Genomic DNA, 20,194 nt, shown 5'->3' with positions numbered 1-20,194 from the left:
AAGATAAAATTCTGCCCAATATAACCTTATAATTTAGTTTATGTTGGTTATAATTTTTTTTATCTTAAATAACTTTTATTCAAGAATTAAAAGGAAAATAAAATGAAACAAAATTAATAAAAGCAATATGCTTCAGGGTCAAACTACAACAATTTTTAACACGTGTTTTCTAGAGTTTTAACAATTAATTGTTCACTTGTTTGTTCACTTGTTTGCACACATAATTAATTTACACTTGATTACTTTGAAAGAATTATAAGGAATCTGGACCTGCACTGTTCAGTACCCAGGTATTTCTCTGTGACTCACACTGGTTACGTTTTTGGCGAAAGATGTCCTGGATCAATCTTAGGTCAGTGAATCAGATCAAATTGGATTGTTTACAATAAACTAAAATCAAAAGTGAATCGAACAGACAACCACAAATTATGATGGGAAACAAACAGTTGTTTAAACAACCTAAGTGTTTTCATATAAAAGGGTTTTATGTACATTTTCAGTTCAGACCCCTGAAGAAAATCAATAGTGGAGTCAACGCACATTCTAGTGGCACTTTCGCGATTTCATTTTTCAGATCTCCCTTTTTCTGATTTTCCCAATATATGTTGTTGTTTTCGTACAGGTAGTTTGGCAGAGATTTTTGTGCCCTTCAAGACACAACTATGTATCTTATCCAGGCTGGGGACGGGCACAGGGAGACCCAGACTTGGGTCCCCTCATGGTAACATTGTCAGGCAGTAGCGTAAATGGTCTTGCCCATAGACCCACACTGGATGAAGCTCATTGTGCCCCAAATTGAATACTGGTCTCTCATGCACCAGTCCAATGCAGCCAACTGAGCCGTCTAGCTGGAAGATTTTACTAATAAAGAAATCAAAGCTCAATTTTAACATTTTTATAACCAAAAACTTCCAAAGTTGTGTAAATGTGTAAATGTAAAAAAAATGCGTTTTTTAAAAACATTTTTAATGCTACTATGTAGAGATTTACTTTTCAATCTGTCTTAGCAAAATATCTTTAAACTTCAATTAGTTCCAAGGGTCAAAAAAGATTGAGTGCATAATCTTAGTAACAAAAGAATTTAAGGTATTCCAGTTAGGAAAACTCCAGTAACATGTCACATTTATCCAAAATGAATTACTTAAATGTGAAAACATGCTGAAGGGGGGCCTGTGAGGAAGCCACATTGGTCAGAGGAATCAATGGGAAACCTCAGTTGTGACCTCTTAACCTAATTATGGTACGTATGTTCTAGTCTAAAGCTGTACTGCTTTTAATACTGCACAGAGGGAGCATTCACACTTATCAGTGTTGTTTAGACTGACACAGGGGCAGTAAAGAAAGCAAAAGTCTTTACAGTATTTTTCTAGTCTTTAAACTATTTATAGTCACAGTATTTTTATCCTATTAGTGGATAAGTGCTATTTATTTCTTTATTCTTTGAAAAATAAATATTACTATTCAGTTTTCAAACCTATGAACCCTCCAATGTCCTTATATTTTTATCTATTGTACAAATGAGAGGTACTTTTGTTTTAATTCGAACAATTTATACCTGCAATACAACCTGCAATATTCTCAGTTTATTCTCAGGCCTTCAGTATGTCTGCATCAATGCACCCAGTGGCCCACTCAGTCCCACGTCACACCCTGACCCGGCTGGCACGAGAGTGGCTAGCAGAAGACACCCCGAACTTTGACCCAGCTGGAGTGTGTGTGGGATCAGAAGAAGCCGAGGCGAGGTTGTTGTGTAAAAGTCCGCGTACAGTCCTGGCAGGCTGCCCTTTCTTCACGGCAGTGTTCAATGAGGTTGGCTGCACGGTGGACTGGATCTACCAGGAAGGAGCTGAGCTTGGTAGGTCCCTCCGTTGGTTTCATATGTCTGCAATCAAAATATGTATAAGGTAATTCATGGTGCTGAAGCCCGATAACTGAGTTACAAAAACAAGATTAACATTTAAAAATAAAAAAGCAAAAGTTAAATCAAAACAATGTTACTGGTTTTCAGATCTGTGATGTGTCAATTTTTACACATGTAGCTAAAATAAATTATTTTTTATATTTAAAGGGAATAATAAAGTGAAATGTTAACCCTTTGACCCTCATTGATGCATTTAACACCATTATTTGGTATCTTTATCAAAGCAAAAACATTAGTGACATTTTTCTTTATACCTGGAGTTTAGTTAGGATGTATTGGAGGGTCTAAAGCAGGGGTGTCCAATTCAAGGCCTCAAAGGCAGGTGTCCTAGATGTTTTCCAATCAACCTGACGTTGACGCTCCTTATTGGCTAAACACACCTGATCCAGGTAATCAACAGCAGATAAGGCAGGGTTTCTGGAAAACCAGCAGGTTGCCGGCCCTTGTGGCCTAGATTTGGACACCCCTGGTCTATAGTAACTCACACAGTTGTGTTGATGAATAAAGCCTTTGTCACATGCATCCGTTTATGGGATTGACCCAAATGGGTGCTGCAGCGTTTTGGGTTATCCGGGTCCGTGGAGGGTCATAGAGGGGAGCAGCTAAATCTGAAGGGGAGCGCAGATGTGTATTTCCCCTTGAGGTTCATATGGACACCTCATGAGATGTCATGAAAATGGATCATACCATTGTTGCGCATTTGGTAAGTGTTTTGTGAAGTTTTCGAAGGCTATTGTAAGGGTGTATTCAAACTGGACACATTTGGTTCACTTCAAGTGAACCAGAATTGTTTACCCCGATAACCCATAAAAAATTTGGTCCGGGACAGACAACCAGTCTGGGATCCATCTTTCAAGGTGGTCTCGGTTTGTTTGTAGTTGGCCTGAGCTCCAGTTTGCTCCGAGTTTTCTCAGTCTGAATAGGCTCTGTACTCAGAGTGGAACAACGTGGCCAAAACGGTCACCATAACCGGGCATTCTGGGATGTAAACAGAGTAGGAAGGAAGGGCTCTATGACCTTGATGTTTAACGCGAGCCACCCAACAAGTTGACAAAAACACCACCAAACACTAGATATATATCTAGTGTTATTGTTATATATAGTGATATTGTTGTTAATCCAACAACTTGTTTTTTAGACCCCATCCCTACATCACTTTTTAAATCCTTTTACAGGTCTTTTGAGAGTGAGATTTTAAATATCATGAACTCCTCTCTACAGACGGGTATTTTTCCTACTGCCTTTAAAACGGCAGTGGTGAAACCGTTACTCAAGAAAACTAATTCAGACCCTTCAATTTTTAATAACTACAGACCTGTGTCCAACTTGCCATTTTTAAGTAAGGTTTTAGAAAAACTTGTTTTTATTCAGCTGAATGAGTTTCTCTCTCAAAACAACATTTTTGAGATAAACCAGTCTGGTTTTAGGACGAACCACAGCACAGAGACAGCCTTGTTAAAAATCGTTAATGATGTCAGATGTGCCTTGGATTCAGGTCAGATCTCAGTACTAGTTCTACTAGATCTAAGCGCAGCTTTTGATACAGTTGATCACCTGATCCTTGTAAACAGACTTAAAAGTCTTGGCCTTTCAGGGACTGTTCCCAAGTGGTTCGAATTGTATCTCATGGAGAGAAACTTTATGGTAAGCATCGACACACACTTCTCTGGGGTCCATGAAATTAATTGTGGTGTGCCTCAAGGTTCCATCCTTGGCTCCTTGCTTTTTAACATTTACATGCTTCCTCTGGGGAATGTCATCAGGAGCCACAACATCAGTTTTCATAGCTATGCTGATGATGCCCAGCTGTATATAGCTATGTCTCCTGATGACCAATAGAAGCACTTTTTAACTGTATTTTAGATGTAAAATTATGGATGGCAAATAATTTTCTGCAGCTCAACCAGGACAAAACGGAAATTTTAGTTATCGGTCCTGAAGCCAAGAGGGAGAAAGAGTTTCTGAAGCTACAGGAACTTTCATTAAGTCATTCAGAAACAGTCAGAAACCTGGGCGTTATCTTCGACTCTAAGCTGACTTTTATCCCCCATATAAAACAGGTGGTTAAAACTGGTTTTTATCATCTCAAAAATCTGGCTAGAGTCCGCCCACTACTCTCTCTTGCTAATATGGAGATGCTAATGCATGCTTTTATCATGAGTAAAGTTGATTACTGTAACGCCCTGCTTTCTGGTCTTCCAAAAACCAACATTAGGAACCTTCAGCTTCTCCAGAACTCTGCTGCACGAGTTCTTACAAAGACCAGGAGGCGAGCTCACATCACCCCAATTTTAAAATCCCTGCATTGGCTCCCCATATGCTTCAGGATTGATTTTAAGATACTTTTAACAGTTTTTAAATGTCTTAACGGTCTTGCGCCTTCTTATTTATCAGATCTTTTAGTAAGATATGAACCCTCGCGGACCCTGAGATCCTCTGGCACTGGTCTGTTAACCATTCCAACTGTAAAAACTAAAACCTATGGGGAGGCTGCATTTCAGCACTATGGTCCCCGTTTATGGAACAGTCTGCCGGAGGACCTGAGAGCCGCAGAGAGCATTAATGCTTTTAAGAAAAGGCTCAAGACCCATCTTTTTAACCTGGCTTTTAGCTAACTTTTTACTACTTTTATGTATTTATTCAGTTATTTATTTATATGTACTTTTTATTTTATTTATTTATTCATCCATTTTATCTTGTTTTATGAACTTGAATCTGATTTTAACGCGTTATTTTAATTTACCTTATTTTAATGTTTTATTGTTTTTATCAATATGTTTACTTGTTTATTCTATTCTAATAAGATGACGCTACCACAGATTTCACAAGAGGGAAAGGATGCAATGGACTCTACTTTAACGGAAGCTGAGGTTAGGAAAGCAATCAGTAAGATGAAAACTGGAAAATCACCTGGGATAGATGGCTTTCCAGTTGAATACTACCAAACATTTGCAGACATATTGTGCCCGTTCTTAACTAAAGTACTTCAAGAAGCCTATGATTTTGGGACACTCCCTGAAAGTTTTAACCAGGCAATAATATCATTAATACCAAAAGGTGACAAAGACTTAACGGACCCAGCCAATTACAGACCCATTAGTTTAATAAATGTGGATTGCAAAATACTATCAAAAATATTAGCAATGAGGCTACAGAAGGAGCTGCCAAAGATTATTCATAAAGATCAAGTTGGTTTTGTCCAAAATAGGTTGTCAGCTGATAACATGAGGAGATTACTACATCTTCTATTCGCAATATCCCTCGATGCCCAAAAAGATTTCTATAGGGTTGAATGGAAATTTTTGTTTACAGCACTAACAAGATTTTGATTTGGAGACAATTTCTGCCGGTGGATTAAGACATTATACTCGGGACCAAAAGCTGCAGTTTTCACAAATGGGGTACTATCTCCTTTTTTTGATATATCTAGATCAGTGTTTTTCAACCAGTGTGCCGCGGCACACTAGTGTGCCGTGGGAGATGGTCAAGTGTGCCGTGGAAAATTGCCCTCATTCACTGATCTAAAAACATTTCCCATCTCCAGGAAATCAGCTCTTTGTTCATCCAAACAGGCCCTGATAAAACACTGAGGAGTTAGGAATATGAAAGATCATAAAATAGATAGATAGATAGATAGATAGATAGATAGATAGATAGATAGATAGATAGATAGATAGATAGATAGATAGATAGATAGATAGATAGATAGATAGATAGATAGATAGATAGATAGATAGATAGATAGATAGATAGATAGATAGATAGATAGATAGATAGATAGATAGATAGATTTTATTCCAGACTCATAGTCCAATCAGTAAAAAGGAGTACACAGACCCACCATTTTTAAAAAGAAATACACAGTGTCAAGAATACACGAGCTGAGGTACAGTGTTAAGTTACAATTAATACAAAAGTTAATAAAAAATACTTAAAAAACAAATAAATTAATTAACAAGGATAAGAATAAATACCAAGATAAAAAGATTACATATACCACACTATAAAATCTTAATTACAAAGACAAGTAAAAAGACAGTCCCTCCAGTGTTTCCATAGATTTGACCGGAAACGTATTGCACTAAATCTAATGTTGCTTATGGCCAAGATGAGAGTATTCTCTGAAGCGTTTGATCTGCAGATAAATTTGAACATAAGCGAGCGCATGCAAGCCCAGAGAGTGTTAATTCTGAGTGAAACGAAAAGCTCACTAGCACTCGTCCTCCTTGGCTTATTTAAAAGCACTCTTAGAGCATCATTGTACGCCACCTGCAGCTTTCTCATACTGGCACTTTTATAGTAAAAATACTTTTTTCTTTCTGTTTATTTGATTCTATCAAAGACATTTTTATAAGAATGACGGTAACGCGATTTAGCTGCAGCTGTAACTGTTATCTGAAAAGTCCCGCAGCTTTTACTGTCTCCACGACTCCACCAATCATTCTTGAAGGCTTAATCACATGTCATCAGTCTGACCAATCAGAAGTGGTTAAAGTATTCACTTCCTTGTTCCAATTTAGCTCATAACTCACTCAGTTCCAACAAAAACACCAGCTAAAGCTCGTCTTTAGCGGTGTAGCTTTCCACAGAATCCGGTATCAGACCGTGGAACAAGTGAACAAAACCATGAAGCTCAGAGACGCGAGTCTTTCTGCCGTTTTCTGGCAGTTTTCACACTACATCTCCCATGATGCATTGGCTTACAGGGACAGCGCCTCAGCGTACAATGAGTCGTCCTTGTTACACGTCTTGAAACCACAACGAACATACAGTTTGTATGTAACTTAAGTTTTATTACATCTTTTAGAAAAAACATCTGCAACTTCCTGCTTTTTCTGCCACAATTATCACAAAAATGCACGTCAGATTGCCGGGGGGGGGGGGGGGGGGCTGTAGATCAAAACAGACTATGAGTTTCTGCTTTTTTTTGGGGGGGGGGATGCTGGTGTGCCGCGGGATTTTTGTCAAGGTTAAAGTGTGCCGTGGCTCAAAAAAGGTTGAAAAACACTGGTCTAGATCAACCCGTCAGGGATGCAGTCTCAGCCCGCTCTTATACACAATATTTTTGGAACCAACAACCCAATCTTGGAATTCTCAAAGATGGTATGGTTAGAGATGCATAAAAAGTGTAAGCTCTCTCCACACCTTCAAAAATATGCATCTTTATGGCACAACCCTAAAAATAAGATTGGTAAACAATCTATCCACTGGGCACAGTGGTTGCAAAAAGGTATGAGAACATTTGGTCATTTATTCCAAGGGGATATTTTCATGTCATATGATGAAATTAGATGAAATATAATTTGGAAGGACACGGTAACTTTTGGAGGTATTTACAACTTAGAGATTACTTAAAAGGGAAATTAGGCTGTCGCAATATGGGAATCCAATAGAAAATTTTCTGCGACTACCCACATTGCTAAACAAGGCATCCAAATGGTATAAAATCTGCCCATGGGCTAAAAAAAACACAAGCAAAGGACTTGAAACAATATCGGAAAGAGACCTGTGTTGTACAATCGATGATGATTCATGGCAAACAATTCTTTCTGACAATGGAATGTACATCAGGGAAGCCAGAGGCAAATTTATTCAATATAAAATATTTAACAGGTATTACCACACTCCATCTAGACCTCAAGTGATGGAAATCAGTGAAAATGATCTGTGTTGGAAGTGTCATAAGGAGAGAGGTACCTTTATTCATGCAATATGGGAGTGCTCACTTATTTCTACATTTTGGAGTAAAGTGTTGGAATGCATACAGGGCTGGATAGCATGTGAACTTCCCAAATCACCAAGACTATGTCTCTTAGGGGATAGAAAAGAGGTGCCACTACTAAGCAAAACTACTTTCAGAGTATTGAATACTGGACTGGTGACATGTGCTCGTCTTATTTTTTAAATTATGGAAAGAACCCCAAATCCCAACGCTAAAAATGTGGAAAGAAAAAATGATAGAAAATAGCGCTTGTGAAAAGATGTTAGGAAAAGTGAGTTGCAAAAATATCTATGTGGCGGAAAAATGGTACAGCTTCTGTCTTTATCTATCAATGATGACACGTTAATACACTATGCATGGCAAACTGTCATCGGTAATCTTCACTTGTTTATGTTTACGTTTATGTTCTGTTTTTATTTTTATATTAGTGTTTTTTGTTTTTATTAGCGGGTTTGTTATACATGTAAACTGTAAAAACTCAATAAAATACTTAAATTACAAAAAAAAAATGCTGTAGCTGTAACTGAGGCAGCAGGTCGTAGACCTGGAATGCTACAATCACAACAAGCTTGTTGTGCTTGTTTTTTCATCCTGAGGACTATGAAGCTGAAAAATCTGTCAACTGCGCCAGCAGCGTTAATAAATGTGTTGAGCTATGTTTATTTGCAAAAAAAAAAACAGTATCAAGCACCAGATGGCAGTAGGGAGACTTTTGGTGCAGCTTAAATGCTTTCTGAAGGTCAACAGGTTAGTGTGAGAAATGTAGAGTCGTTAATAAAACGTGTGGCGGAGCATTTCTTGAACTTTAGTTTGCTGAAAGTCAAAATCACTAGGCAGACTGAAGTGCCTCAGTCCAACAAGTGGTCAGAATTTGGGTGAAGGAAAGGCTTACTTCAGTTATGTGTGGATCCACCTCTTCACACATTAACACACACACACACAGCCAGTCCATCTTTAGCTTTATCGCCGGAACAGAGCATGATGGGAGTTTCTGAGAAGTGTTTTTTTTAAAACCATAGTTTTCAGAAACCAAAAATAAATTTTCTTTGAGAAGGGGTGGGGTGATGACACTGCCTGACTTCACTGCTGTGAATATGTTAACAGGATGACTCATGCATTATTAAAAAAAAAAAAGAGACTTTGTTTGCTCTTAAAGAGGGGTCGATGGGGTTTGGTCTTTACAGCGAAATGTAAACAGGACCTTAAATATATTTTTACACATAAAAATGTATTCAGAAATGTGAGATTTATCTGTTCAGTTACTTCTTTGAATGGTGTTTATCAAGAATTTATTACACACTAAAACGCAGATCCCTCACAGACTCAAAAAATAACCCAACCTTTTCATGCTCCTAGTTTGAAAATGAATTTTTAATACACTGAATACACCCCTCCCATCTCTCACCCCCCAAAAAGAGGACATCACAGCGGGAGAAACAGTCAAAAAAATGAATGGGGACAAAATCTCTAATGTGATTAAAAAAATATTTCAAAATCCACTAGCAAAACCCAAACACACTTGTTGAAGGAAGTTTATAAATTATTATGGGATGGCCACATTACCTACGGCTTGGCCGCCATTTTGTGGTAAAGTGTGATATTTGCCAATTTTCCCTTTTGCCAACAATCTTGATGAAATTTACACACATGCCACCAAATGAAATCTACAACAACAACAGACGTTTTGTCGACCTTTGACCTTGGTAAAGGGCTGCCATCTTTAATTTAAAAAAAAAAAATCCATTTGGTACTATCAAAATCAAAACTCCTAGTGATGTTCATCTTACTTCTCCTAACTCCTCGACCAAAAATATAGGAAATTGGGGATCTTAAATGGCGTCATAGTGGCGAACTTGCCAAAGAGGCATTTCACTGTTTCTTACACATTTTCTTACCAGAACATTGGGAACATTTAAAAAAATGAATCATTGACTTAAACTGAACAAGACAATACGAGATACGATATGGAATTAATGGGAATGTAGCCATGGTAAACTAAAACACTCTGTTGCCATGGAAATCCCCAATTTTTCTTTTGCTGATTCTTCTAAAAACTACATAGATGTGTTCTTCACTACCAGGTGACCAAAACATGAAATGGTTGCTATGGAGATAAGACCAACAGAAAAGCCTCCATTTTGTAACAAAAAACATGAATTTGTCCTGTGCAGCACTGACCAAGGTGGGAGAGGTGGAGGGGGAGAGACAGACATATGTAGCAGCTAATCACCGAGTGTTGGCAGGTCAAAGGGGAGCGGCGAGGGAGGGGCGAGTAGCATCTGCTGGACTTTTAACGTGCTGTGGCTTTAATTTAAATTATATTCATTTATTTATTCAGTAACTGTGCATGTGAATATTTTGTGTGTTGAGGTCCAGAAGTTGTCACCATTACAGCTGTAGTGAGAGGTCCTGCAAGGGACCTCCTCCTTGGCGAAAGGCCAGCTCTGAACTGCCTGGCCCGGGGCTCTGGGATCGCCACCTGCTGTTCTCGGCTTCAGTCATTCGCAAAGGCTGCTGGTTGGCACGAGGAAGTGGCTGGGACTCGCAAGACCACGCCGGGCTTTCGGCTGGTGGAGAAGTACGCCATGCTGGTGGGCGGTGCTTCCATGCATAGACAGGATCTGAGTGGGATGGTGATGCTGATGGACAACCATGTTTGGACTTCCGGAAGCATCACAAAGGTGGGAAGTTGCGCTTCATCTGTAGAATGTGTCGTTCAAAAACTCTGCATGGGTTCCTCTCAACTCTGTCTGCTGCCCAGACTATACGTCGGTCTCTTTTTGGGGATTTTGGGTACTCTCGTAGATGCCTGCGTTATTACTCTAGCTGTCAAAAATGTTAATTTATCAGATATTTACAAAGATCTCTCACTCTGATAATCTTTGAATTTATTTTCATAGTGGTCCCAGTGGTCTTTCAATTATACTTATACCGCTTTTAGCAAAAAAAAAAAAAAAAAACTCCTTTTCTAGGACATAGATTCTGCAGAGCGGCATGAGTTCATAAGAAATTTTCCTCCGAGTTGTAGGCGGAACCGTTGGCATGGGGCAACCCCGCCCCCCCTTTCCCCTTGGAGCCCGGGGCAGGGAGCTTGTGGCCCTCCCAGAGTATTAGCTACATCACAAATAAGCTCTTTAAACGACTGCTTTTTTTTTCCTGACTAATAACGACTTGAATAAAAGAAATAATCGGACTTACAATTTTAAGCCTTTTTATCTTATCCATCATCAGAAAGATGCCACAGGAACCAAAAACCTTTTGAGGTGTTTTTGATCTTTACATATATTGTACTGTTTTAAGGCTAACTAACCATAATCTTTAATCCTGGACTTTTTTCAGTGGCTTCAGAAGCTTTTGTGTATTCTAAAATAATCCTTGTTGCTTCTCCCATACCACTGTAACAAAACTCTTTTGATAGCGTTTTAGGCTTCAGAAACGCAAATAGCCTGGTAAACATACCGGTAGGGCTCCGCACTGTTTATCTCAAATATCAGACTATAATATTTCACGACAGTTCTGGTTACCCGTCATTTTATTTATTGTTGTCCTACACCAAATTCAAATTCAAATTAACTTTATTTATAAAGTACCTTTCATGTCAAACAGACAGCTCAAAGTGCTTTCCATAAAAAACAAACAAGAATACAATAAAAACAAGCCCCACATATGAAATAAAATCATTAAATAAGCCACTCAAAATAAAACACACAAAAACAAGCACAAGTAAAAGAGAAATGACAGAGCTTAAGAACAGAAAACCCAGAAAGCGCCGTCCACCCTGTCCTCCTGTTGGCCGGGGTGTCAGCATCTATGCAGCACAAGCACAACTCATCCCCAGCACCCAACCCCCAGTCCCAGAGCACCAACATGGGCGCACCAGGCCTGGCAACCCGGAGGAGCCGGAACAAGAGAAGCCAGAGGACAAGCATGGCCAAAATCTCTTGGAGCCCGAACACTAACACCTCAGCCAAGGTTGAGAAAACACTCGTAAACAGTCTAAAATGTAAAAGTAATAAAATAAGAAAGTTAAAATATGACAACAGGTAAGATATGCAAATATTAATTAAAATAAAATAAGATAAGATGATTTAGTGCCTAAAAAAGTCTAAAAAGTTAGAATAAGTTAAGATATAAAAGGACTAAAAGACATTAAACAAATAAATATTTGATAAAATAGCATATAAAATATAAGAGTAAAGATAAAAGTTCTCTCCCATCCACATTTTAATATCTAAAATACAGTTAAAAAGGTTATCAAGGGGTCCAGTGTCATCAGGAGACACAGCTACATATAGTTGAGTGTCATCAGCATAGCTATGAAAGTTAATACAGAGTCTCCTGATGACATCACCAAGTGGAAGCATGTAAAGATTAAAAAGTGTGGGACCCAGGATGGAGCCTTGAGGCACCCCACAAGTCAGTTTGTGCCTTTCAGATGAGAAATCATTTAAATTAACAATAAAATCTCTGTTTGTATTGTAGGATTTAAACCAACTAAAAGCTGTCCCAGTAATTCCAACCATGTCATGAAGTCTGTTTAAAAGGATAGAGTGGTCAACTGTGTCAAAGGCTGCACTCAGGTCTAGTAAGACTAAAACAGATACTTTCTTCATGTCAGCATTGGACCTGAGATCATTTAAGACCCTGACAAGTGCCATTTCTGTTTAGTGATGAGATCTAAAACCAGACTGAAACTTTTCTAAAATGTTATTTTCATTAATAAAATCATTCAGTTGAGTACAAACAAGCTTTTCTAAAATTTTACTTAAAAATGACAGGTTGGATACCGGCTGGTAGTTGTTTAGATCGGATATATCTAAACCACTCTTCTTCAGACTGGGTCTCACTATAGCAGTTTTTAGGGTTGCAGGGAAGACTCCAGTCTGAAGAGAGCAGTTCAAGATATTTAGTAATTCCTCCTCACACGATGTGAAAACTGACTTAAAAAGTGAAGTGGGGATGGGATCAAGAGAACACGTTTTTGTTTTCATTTGGGACATCACTTCTCTGAGTGCTGCAGCGTCAATCAAGACAAAACTGTCGAACGTTTTCTCACCGATAGGAGGACAAGCAGTAGAAAGGTCAAAACAGGGTCGTTGATTCCTCTCCTGTAGGATAGATAATCTAATGTCATCCATCTTATTGGTGAAGTGGACTGCAAACTCCTCACAGTTTTTACTGTCAAAGGTGGATGGTGGGCCAGAGGTCGGATTGATTATTTTATCAATTGTGGCAAAGAAGATTTTTGGCTTTGACTGATTTTCTGCTATGAACTTTGAAAAGTAGTCTTGCCTTGCCTTTTTAATAGAGTTATTGTAATGTATTAGAGTGTTTTTAAAAATTTGGTAAATTTGGTAACCAGTCATCAGTGGTTTTATCACGGTCCAAGATTTCCTGATCAGGGTTCAAAAAGTCTTCCAAAAGAAGTATGGACCAGGACACAAGGTCATTGTGGAGAGGGGAAGAACTGAGGACCTGTTACAGAGATGAATACAACAACTTCAGAATTTTAACTTAGAAGGGTTCCCAATATAAATGTACAACACAGTCGATATTTAGCTCAAAAATATGCAAACCACAAAATGTCTCCACAGTATTTGAGCTTGCATTGGAAAAAACAAGATTTGACCAAAAAAACAACAATTTCAACAGACTTCCTGTTGCCTTTTTTTTTTTTACATCATGCGACATGATTGAGCATTTTTCTTATCTACTAGTACAAAGTATGTCAAAGATGCTGAAAAACCAAGTTTATCAGCCAGATCACTGATAAAAAACACAGTGGTCATTAAGCCTTTTCCTTGAAACACACTTCATTCTGGCAAATACATAAAAAAAGAAAATTAAGTAGTAAATATAAATTTAACATCCTGTGCATCCAAGATTGCAAAAACCTACAAATAAAAAATGTAAAAAATATTAACCTTAATTTATGAATCTATGGCTTCATTTTTAATTCATTAATCTTAATTATCAGGGGGTACCCCCTGATGAGAAGAAAGATCAAGGAACCGATTACGTCGCCCGGATTGGCGTCACCGGGGCCACACTCTGGAGCCAGGCCCGGGGTTGGCGCTCGCAGGTGAGTGCCTGGTGACCGGGGCTCTTCCCACGGCCCCGGTCAGGCACAGCCCGAAGAAGCGACATTGGGACCACTCTCCCATGGGTCCACCACCCATAGGAGACTTCAAAAGGGGCGGGTGCATTGTGGTTTGGGTGGCAATCGAGTGCAGATGCCTCGGCGGCCCAAACCCCGGTCATGGAACTCGGCTTTTGGGACATGGAACGTCACCTCTCTGGGAGGGAAGGAGCCTGAGCTGGTGCGAGAGGTTGAGAGATACCGTCTAGATATAGTCGGGCTCACCTCCACACATAGCCTGGGCTCTGAAACTCAGTCCTTAGAGAGGGGTTGGACTCTCTACCACTCTGGAGTTGCTCAAGGTGAGAGGCGGCGGGCTGGTGTGAGCTTATTCATGAGCCCACAGCTCAGTCGCCAAGTGTTGGAGTTCACCCTGGTGGACGAGAGGGTCATGTCCCTCCGCCTTCGGGTGGGGGACAGGTCTTTAACTGTGTTCACGGCTTGCATGCCGAACAGCAGTTTGGAGCACCAGGCCTTCTTGGTGTCTCTCGAAGGGGTACTGGAAAGTGCCCCAACGGGGGACTCCATTGTCCTCCCGAGGGACTTCAATGCGCACATGGGCAATGACTGTGGCACCTGGAGAGGCGTGATTGGTAGGAACGCACCCCCTGATCAGAACCCGAGTGGTGTTTTGTTATTGGACTTCTGTGCTCGTCATATCTTGTCCATAACGAATACCATGTTCGAGCACAAGGGTGTCCATCAATACACCTGGCATCAGGACACCCTAGGCAGGAGGTCAATGATCGACTGATCGACTTTGTAGTTGTTTCAGGCGACCTTTGGCCTTGTGTCTTGGACACTCGGGTGAAGAGAGGGGCGGAGATGTCCACCAATCACCACCTGGTGGTGAGTTGGATTCGCTGGCGGGGAAGGAGGCCGGAAAGACTTGGAAGACCCAAACGTACTGTGAAGGTCTGCTAGGAACATCTGGCTGAACCCTCCGTTAGGGATGTCTGTAACTCCCACATCCGGGAGAACTTCAAACAGGTACCGAGGGAGGTTGGGGACATTTAGTCTGAGTGAACCATGTTTTCCACTTCCATTGTCTCTGCTGCTGCTCGGAGCTGTGATCGCAAGGTCTCTGGTGCCTGTCGCGGCGGTAACCCCCGAACCCGGTGGTGGACACCGGAAGTAAGGGATGCCGTCAAGCTGAAGAAAGAGTCCTACCAGGCCTGGCTGGCTTGCGGGACTCATGAGGCAGCTGACAGGTATCGGGAGTCTAACCGAGCTGCGGCCAGGACTGTTGGGGAGGCAAAAACTCGGGCCTGGGAGGAGTTCGGTGAGGCCATGGAGAAGGACTATCGGTTGGCCTCGGAGAAATTCTGGCAAACCATCCGGCACCCCAGTTCTCCACATGCACTGTCTTCAGTACAGGTGGGGGGCTGTTGACTTCGACTGGGGACATTGTCGGGCGGTGGAAGGAATCCTTCGAGGATCTCCTCAATGCCACTGACACGCCTTCTTTTGAAGAAGCAGAGAAAGAGGACTTTGGGGGGGGGCCGTCTATTACCCGGGCTGAAGTCACTGAGGTAGTCAACGAGCTCCTCAGTGGTAAGGCCCCGGGAGTGGATGAAGTCCGCCCTGAGTACCTCAAGTCTCCGGATGCTGTGGGAGTGTCTTGGCTGACACATCTCTGCAGCGTCGCGTGGCAGTCGGGAACTGTACCACTGGACTGGCAGACAGGGGTGGTGGTTTCCCTCTTTAAGAAGGGGGACCGGAGGGTGTGTTCCAACTACAGGGGAATTACATTCCTTAGCCTCCCTGGGAAAGTCTATCCCAGGGTACTGGAGAGGAGAGTCCGTCCGATAGTCGAACCTCGGATTCGGGAACAATAGTGCGGTTTCTGTCCTGGTCGTGGAACAGTGGACCAGCTCTACACCCTGTCTAGGGTACTGGAGGGATTGTGGGAGTTCGCTTACCCAGTCCATATGTGTTGTGTGGATTTGGAGAAGGCGTTCGACTGCGTCCCCCGTGGTATCCTGTGGAGGGAGTATGGGGTCCGGGGAGCCTTACTGAGGGCTCTCCGGTCTCTGTATGACCAGAGTAGGAGCTTGGTTCGCATAGCCGGCAGTAAGTCAGACATGTTCCCGGTCCACGTTGGACTCCCTGGGCTGCCCTTTATCACTGGTTCTGTTGATAGTTTTTATGGACAGAATTTCTGGGCGCAGCCAGGGGCCTGATGGCATCTGGTCTGGGGACCACAGGATTTCCTCTCTGCTTTTTGCAGATGATGTTGTCCTGTTAGCTTCATCGAGCCAGGAGCTCCAGCGTGCATTGGGGCGGTTTGCGGCCGAGTGTGAAGCGGCTGAGATGAGGGTCAGCACCGCTAAATCCTAGGCCATGGTTCTTGACCGAAGAAAGGTAGTTTGCCATCTCTCGGTGGGTGGAGTCTCCCTGCCCCAGGTGGAGGAGTTTAAATATCTGGGGGTCTTATTCATGAGTGAGGGAAGACCGGAGCGTGAGATCGACAGCGGCGTCCGTAGTTATGCGGTCGCTGTATCGGTCTGTTGTGGTGAAGACAGAGCTGAGCCGAAAAGGAAAGCTCTCAATTTACCAGTCGATCTTCGTTCCAATACTCACCTATGGTCATGAGCTATGGGTCATGACCGAAAGAACATCAACAAATAAACAACAATACTTGTGTGCATCCAGTCGTCTGCTCAAAGAGGGAATGATTGATTGGGAAAGATTTAGAGAACGGAAACCGGGAACTGATGGCGAAGAAATAAAGGAACTTTGAGTTGAGGAAGGACATAAAAAACTCCAGACACTGAAAGTAAAACGAGAAGTAATGTTTAGCGACAAAAAAAGACGGTAAAATAAAACACAAATAAGAAAGTTTAAACACATTGTTAAAAAATGCACAGAAAAAAAATAGAAACAGAAAAAAGAGAAGAAAGCAACACAGTTGGAGAAAAAACTCAAATAAAAGGTGATGTTGACTGAACTACAAGTTTGGAACACCTGTTCTACAATGTGCTTGACAACAGTCTGTCCTTTGTCAAAAAAAACTGTTTTATTAACGTGTATGGCTTAGAATGAAGCCTTTAGCTATACCTTCTCTGAGCCTGTGCTCTAAATGTGATCCAACTTTTTAGTTCCCAGCAAACAAAGAACCAGCCTCGCCCTTTCTATGAAAAAACATTTAGTGATTTACGTTGACACGTCAGACTCTTGCACCGTCTGCTTCCAATCAGAACCCACTGAATCATGACAAGAGCATTTCTAGCGAAGTTGTGTGTGGAGGTTTAACCTGCTAAGACTGAAACCAATAAATAAAGAAATGATTGTTTATTGATTTTAATTTCAAAATACCGATTTCTAACAGTCCACTAAAAAAAAGGATTTAAAAGCACGTATTTAAATTTTTATTTTTAAATCATGGATTTGTGGCTAAGGACACTGCTACTGTTTTATATGGAAAGGGAAAAAAACAGTCACATGTGATGGTTATATCCATATCTATACATACACTGGATGAATAATCTCTGACTAGAAACATGGAGGATTATAAACAAGGAAAATAAAAGATTGCGGTGAGTCACGCACAGAGGTCCATAAATGGATGATTGGATTAGAAAAAGAAAATTGAGTGTAAACCTCCTGCTGCCCCCCCCCCCCCCCCCATATAAGATTCAATTCTTAATTGACAATGAATGAAATGAAATGAAATTGCAATTTCTTTTGTTTTTTGACCAAAACACCCAGGCAAATAAAAAAAAAGCATAAGATTTTGAGTATTTTAGGTATATTGAGTTGTAAAATGCAAAATGCATGTTCATTTGAATTATGGTTCCTAAAGTCTATAACAATTAAAATGCAGTTAATAGTTTTTATTCAATATGTTGTTTAAAACAATGGCTTGATAGAATTGTAATTTTTCACAAGCCGAAGAACAAAAAAGTCCCAAAACAGGAAAGAGGATCCTAAAATGTTTTTTCCAGAAATTGCATAATGTGAGTTTTCTTAACTTCCTCGTGTTAACACCCATCGCTTTGCTTAATACCAGTGAGATTGAGCTACTGCTTCATATTGATAAAGTGTCTTTAAATGCAAAGCAGAAAATTACAACAAATGCAGCCCAGATTTTGAATAAGTCTTTGTATTGTGTTGCTTATTATTCAAGATCTTCCTGAAAGGAAACACTCGGTGGAAACACCCTTGACAATATATCCTCAGGAAGCAGTACATGCTTATGGAAGCAATTCTGTAGCATTAATAAAAAGCAAAGTCAAAACCAGAAATGCTTTTTCATTTTCAAAATGAAGCTGCATTTTTTGACTCAAAAATAAAATGAAAAAGCAATCCACCAAAATGCTTTTTCTTTTCCTTCCTCAACACAGCTTGTTCTGTCACTTAATTAAAATTAAAATTAAAATGGTATTTGACATTTCATTTTCAAAACGTTCCATGGTAAATATGTAGCATAATTCATTTAGAAATGTTTAATTTGACATTTAAAATGGATTAATAGAAATGATTTTTAATTTTCAAAATGAAGCTGCATTTTTTGACTCAAAATTAAAAAGAAAAAGCAATACTTCAAAATGCTTTATCATTTCCTTCCTCAACCCAGCTTTTTCTGTCACTTAATTAAAATGATAAAGAAAATGGTATTTGACATTTCATTTTAAAAAAGGTCCATGGTAAATGTGTAGCAAAATTCATTTAGAAATGTCTAATTTGACAATTAAAATGGATTAACAGAAATACTTTTTAATTTTCAAAATGAAGCTGCATCAAATGCCTCAAAATTCAAATGAAAAAGCAATATTTCAAAATGCTTTTTCATTTTATACTTAAAACCGCTTATTCTGTGTCATAATTAAAACGAAAATGCAAAGAGGGGATTGCATTTGCATTTTAACATCCACCCTGCAAAACTTGGAGCAATATTCATTTAGAAAAAGCATTAGCAGAGGGGAGGCGGGGCGATGACGTCACTGCTTTCTCCGTGTGTCCGGCAGCTGTCGCTGAGAGACCTGGGGCCTCATTTATAAACGTTGCGTACGCACAAAAGAAGGCGTACGCCACTCTCTACGCAATAGTTGAGATTTATAAAAAGCAAACTTGACGGGAAAATGTGCGGTCCTCCACGCAAGCTCTGACCCAGGCGTACGCACAAAACGGGTGAAATGAGAAACGGCGACACCGTCGGCAGATGGAAGAAACACGTGAAAGTGACAGTGTGTGCCACATCGTGCTGGGATGTGCTGTGCTACACAATGTGGCACAGCTTAAAAACGTGCCTCTACCCCCTGGCGCTGATTGCTGTGTTGGCCCCGACCCTGAACCCCATCCCCACGCATTTGAGCCATTTGCTGCTGCTGTGCGCCAGCGTTTGGAAGTGATGCGTCGCTTGTAAAGAAAAAGAGGTGTGGAAAATATTATTTATTTAAGAATTCCCTCATTGTGCAGTTTATTTCAGTCAGGGCGATCTTGATTTCGCCCAACTCCTTGGCCACCTCTCTGATTGAACTACTGACTTCCCTCTGCATTTCAAGGACTGCATCGGTGAGGACGCGTCCACTGCTGGAGGGTTGAGAGCCGCGTGCCGTGGAGACGCTGGGGCCAGACGGCTGCTCAGCTGCAGCATCGTAACCACTGGCCCCGCTGGAACACCCAGCAACTAAAATAAAATTGTTCTATATTAATAATCTGTAATTGTGTAGCCTGCATACATGTGACTTGACTGGATTCATTTTAATTATTTCTCTTACCTGTGTCACCCTGACCCTGGCGCGTCGGCGTCCCCTCCGTCTCAGTCAGGTGGAGGACGCCGATAAGGGGGACTTAATAGGGATTAATAGGGACTTAATAGGGATTCCCCAATAATAGCGGTCAGTTTCTCATCAAGAGGGGTCAGCTCCGGTCCCCCCACCCCCACCCCCCCACGTGGCGGACACACTCTGCCGATGCAGCGCTAGACGTTTTTTTGCCTCGACTTTGATGTCCGATCATTTCTTTCATTTCTTTTTTATTTAACCACGGTCCGAGGTTGTGAGGCTGCAGCATTTACGGCGTCTGCCACCGTTTGCCGCTCACGTGCCTTTTTGGCATTAGTGATGCTCACACTGTGCCCTCCAAACAACACTTTTCTCCTCTTTTCCACCTCGCCAACGATAACTTCTACTTCACATTGAGTGAAGTTACGTTTTTTGATTTCCCCTCTGTGTTTGCCATGATTTAGCAAGCCATGAATATTAATTTGTGGGCGTTTCACGGACTATTTATGGGCAACTATGGGCGTGTCATGTAGCCGCAAAAGCTGCGCTGCATTTAGAATCGGTTGTGATTTATAAAGGGAAAGATGCGTAGGATGTGCGTGCGCACGGTTTTATAACTCCGAATATTTCTGTGCGTACGCACGTCCTATGTTTCATCCGTACGCCACTTCTGACGCAAATCC

The 20,194-nt window shown here is 40.9% G+C and overlaps 1 protein-coding gene across 1 annotated transcript; it reads left to right on the top strand.

The window, feature by feature from the left end:
- Positions 1–1,490: 1,490 nt before the first annotated feature.
- On the top strand, positions 1,491–10,659 carry LOC111947394 (nicotinate-nucleotide pyrophosphorylase [carboxylating]-like). The gene is made up of 2 exons (XM_023954543.2): positions 1,491–1,855; positions 10,014–10,659. Exons 1-2 carry the CDS (start codon positions 1,603–1,605, stop codon positions 10,517–10,519), a joined length of 759 nt encoding a protein of 252 aa, XP_023810311.1. The 5' UTR covers positions 1,491–1,602; the 3' UTR covers positions 10,520–10,659.
- Positions 10,660–20,194: the final 9,535 nt, after the last annotated feature.

This window comes from Oryzias latipes, chromosome 1 (genome assembly GCF_053564925.1).
Source record: "Oryzias latipes strain Hd-rR chromosome 1, Olatipes_Hd-rR_3.1".
Taxonomy (NCBI): Eukaryota; Metazoa; Chordata; class Actinopteri; order Beloniformes; family Adrianichthyidae; genus Oryzias; species Oryzias latipes.
This window is presented reverse-complemented; position numbering and strand designations above follow the sequence as displayed.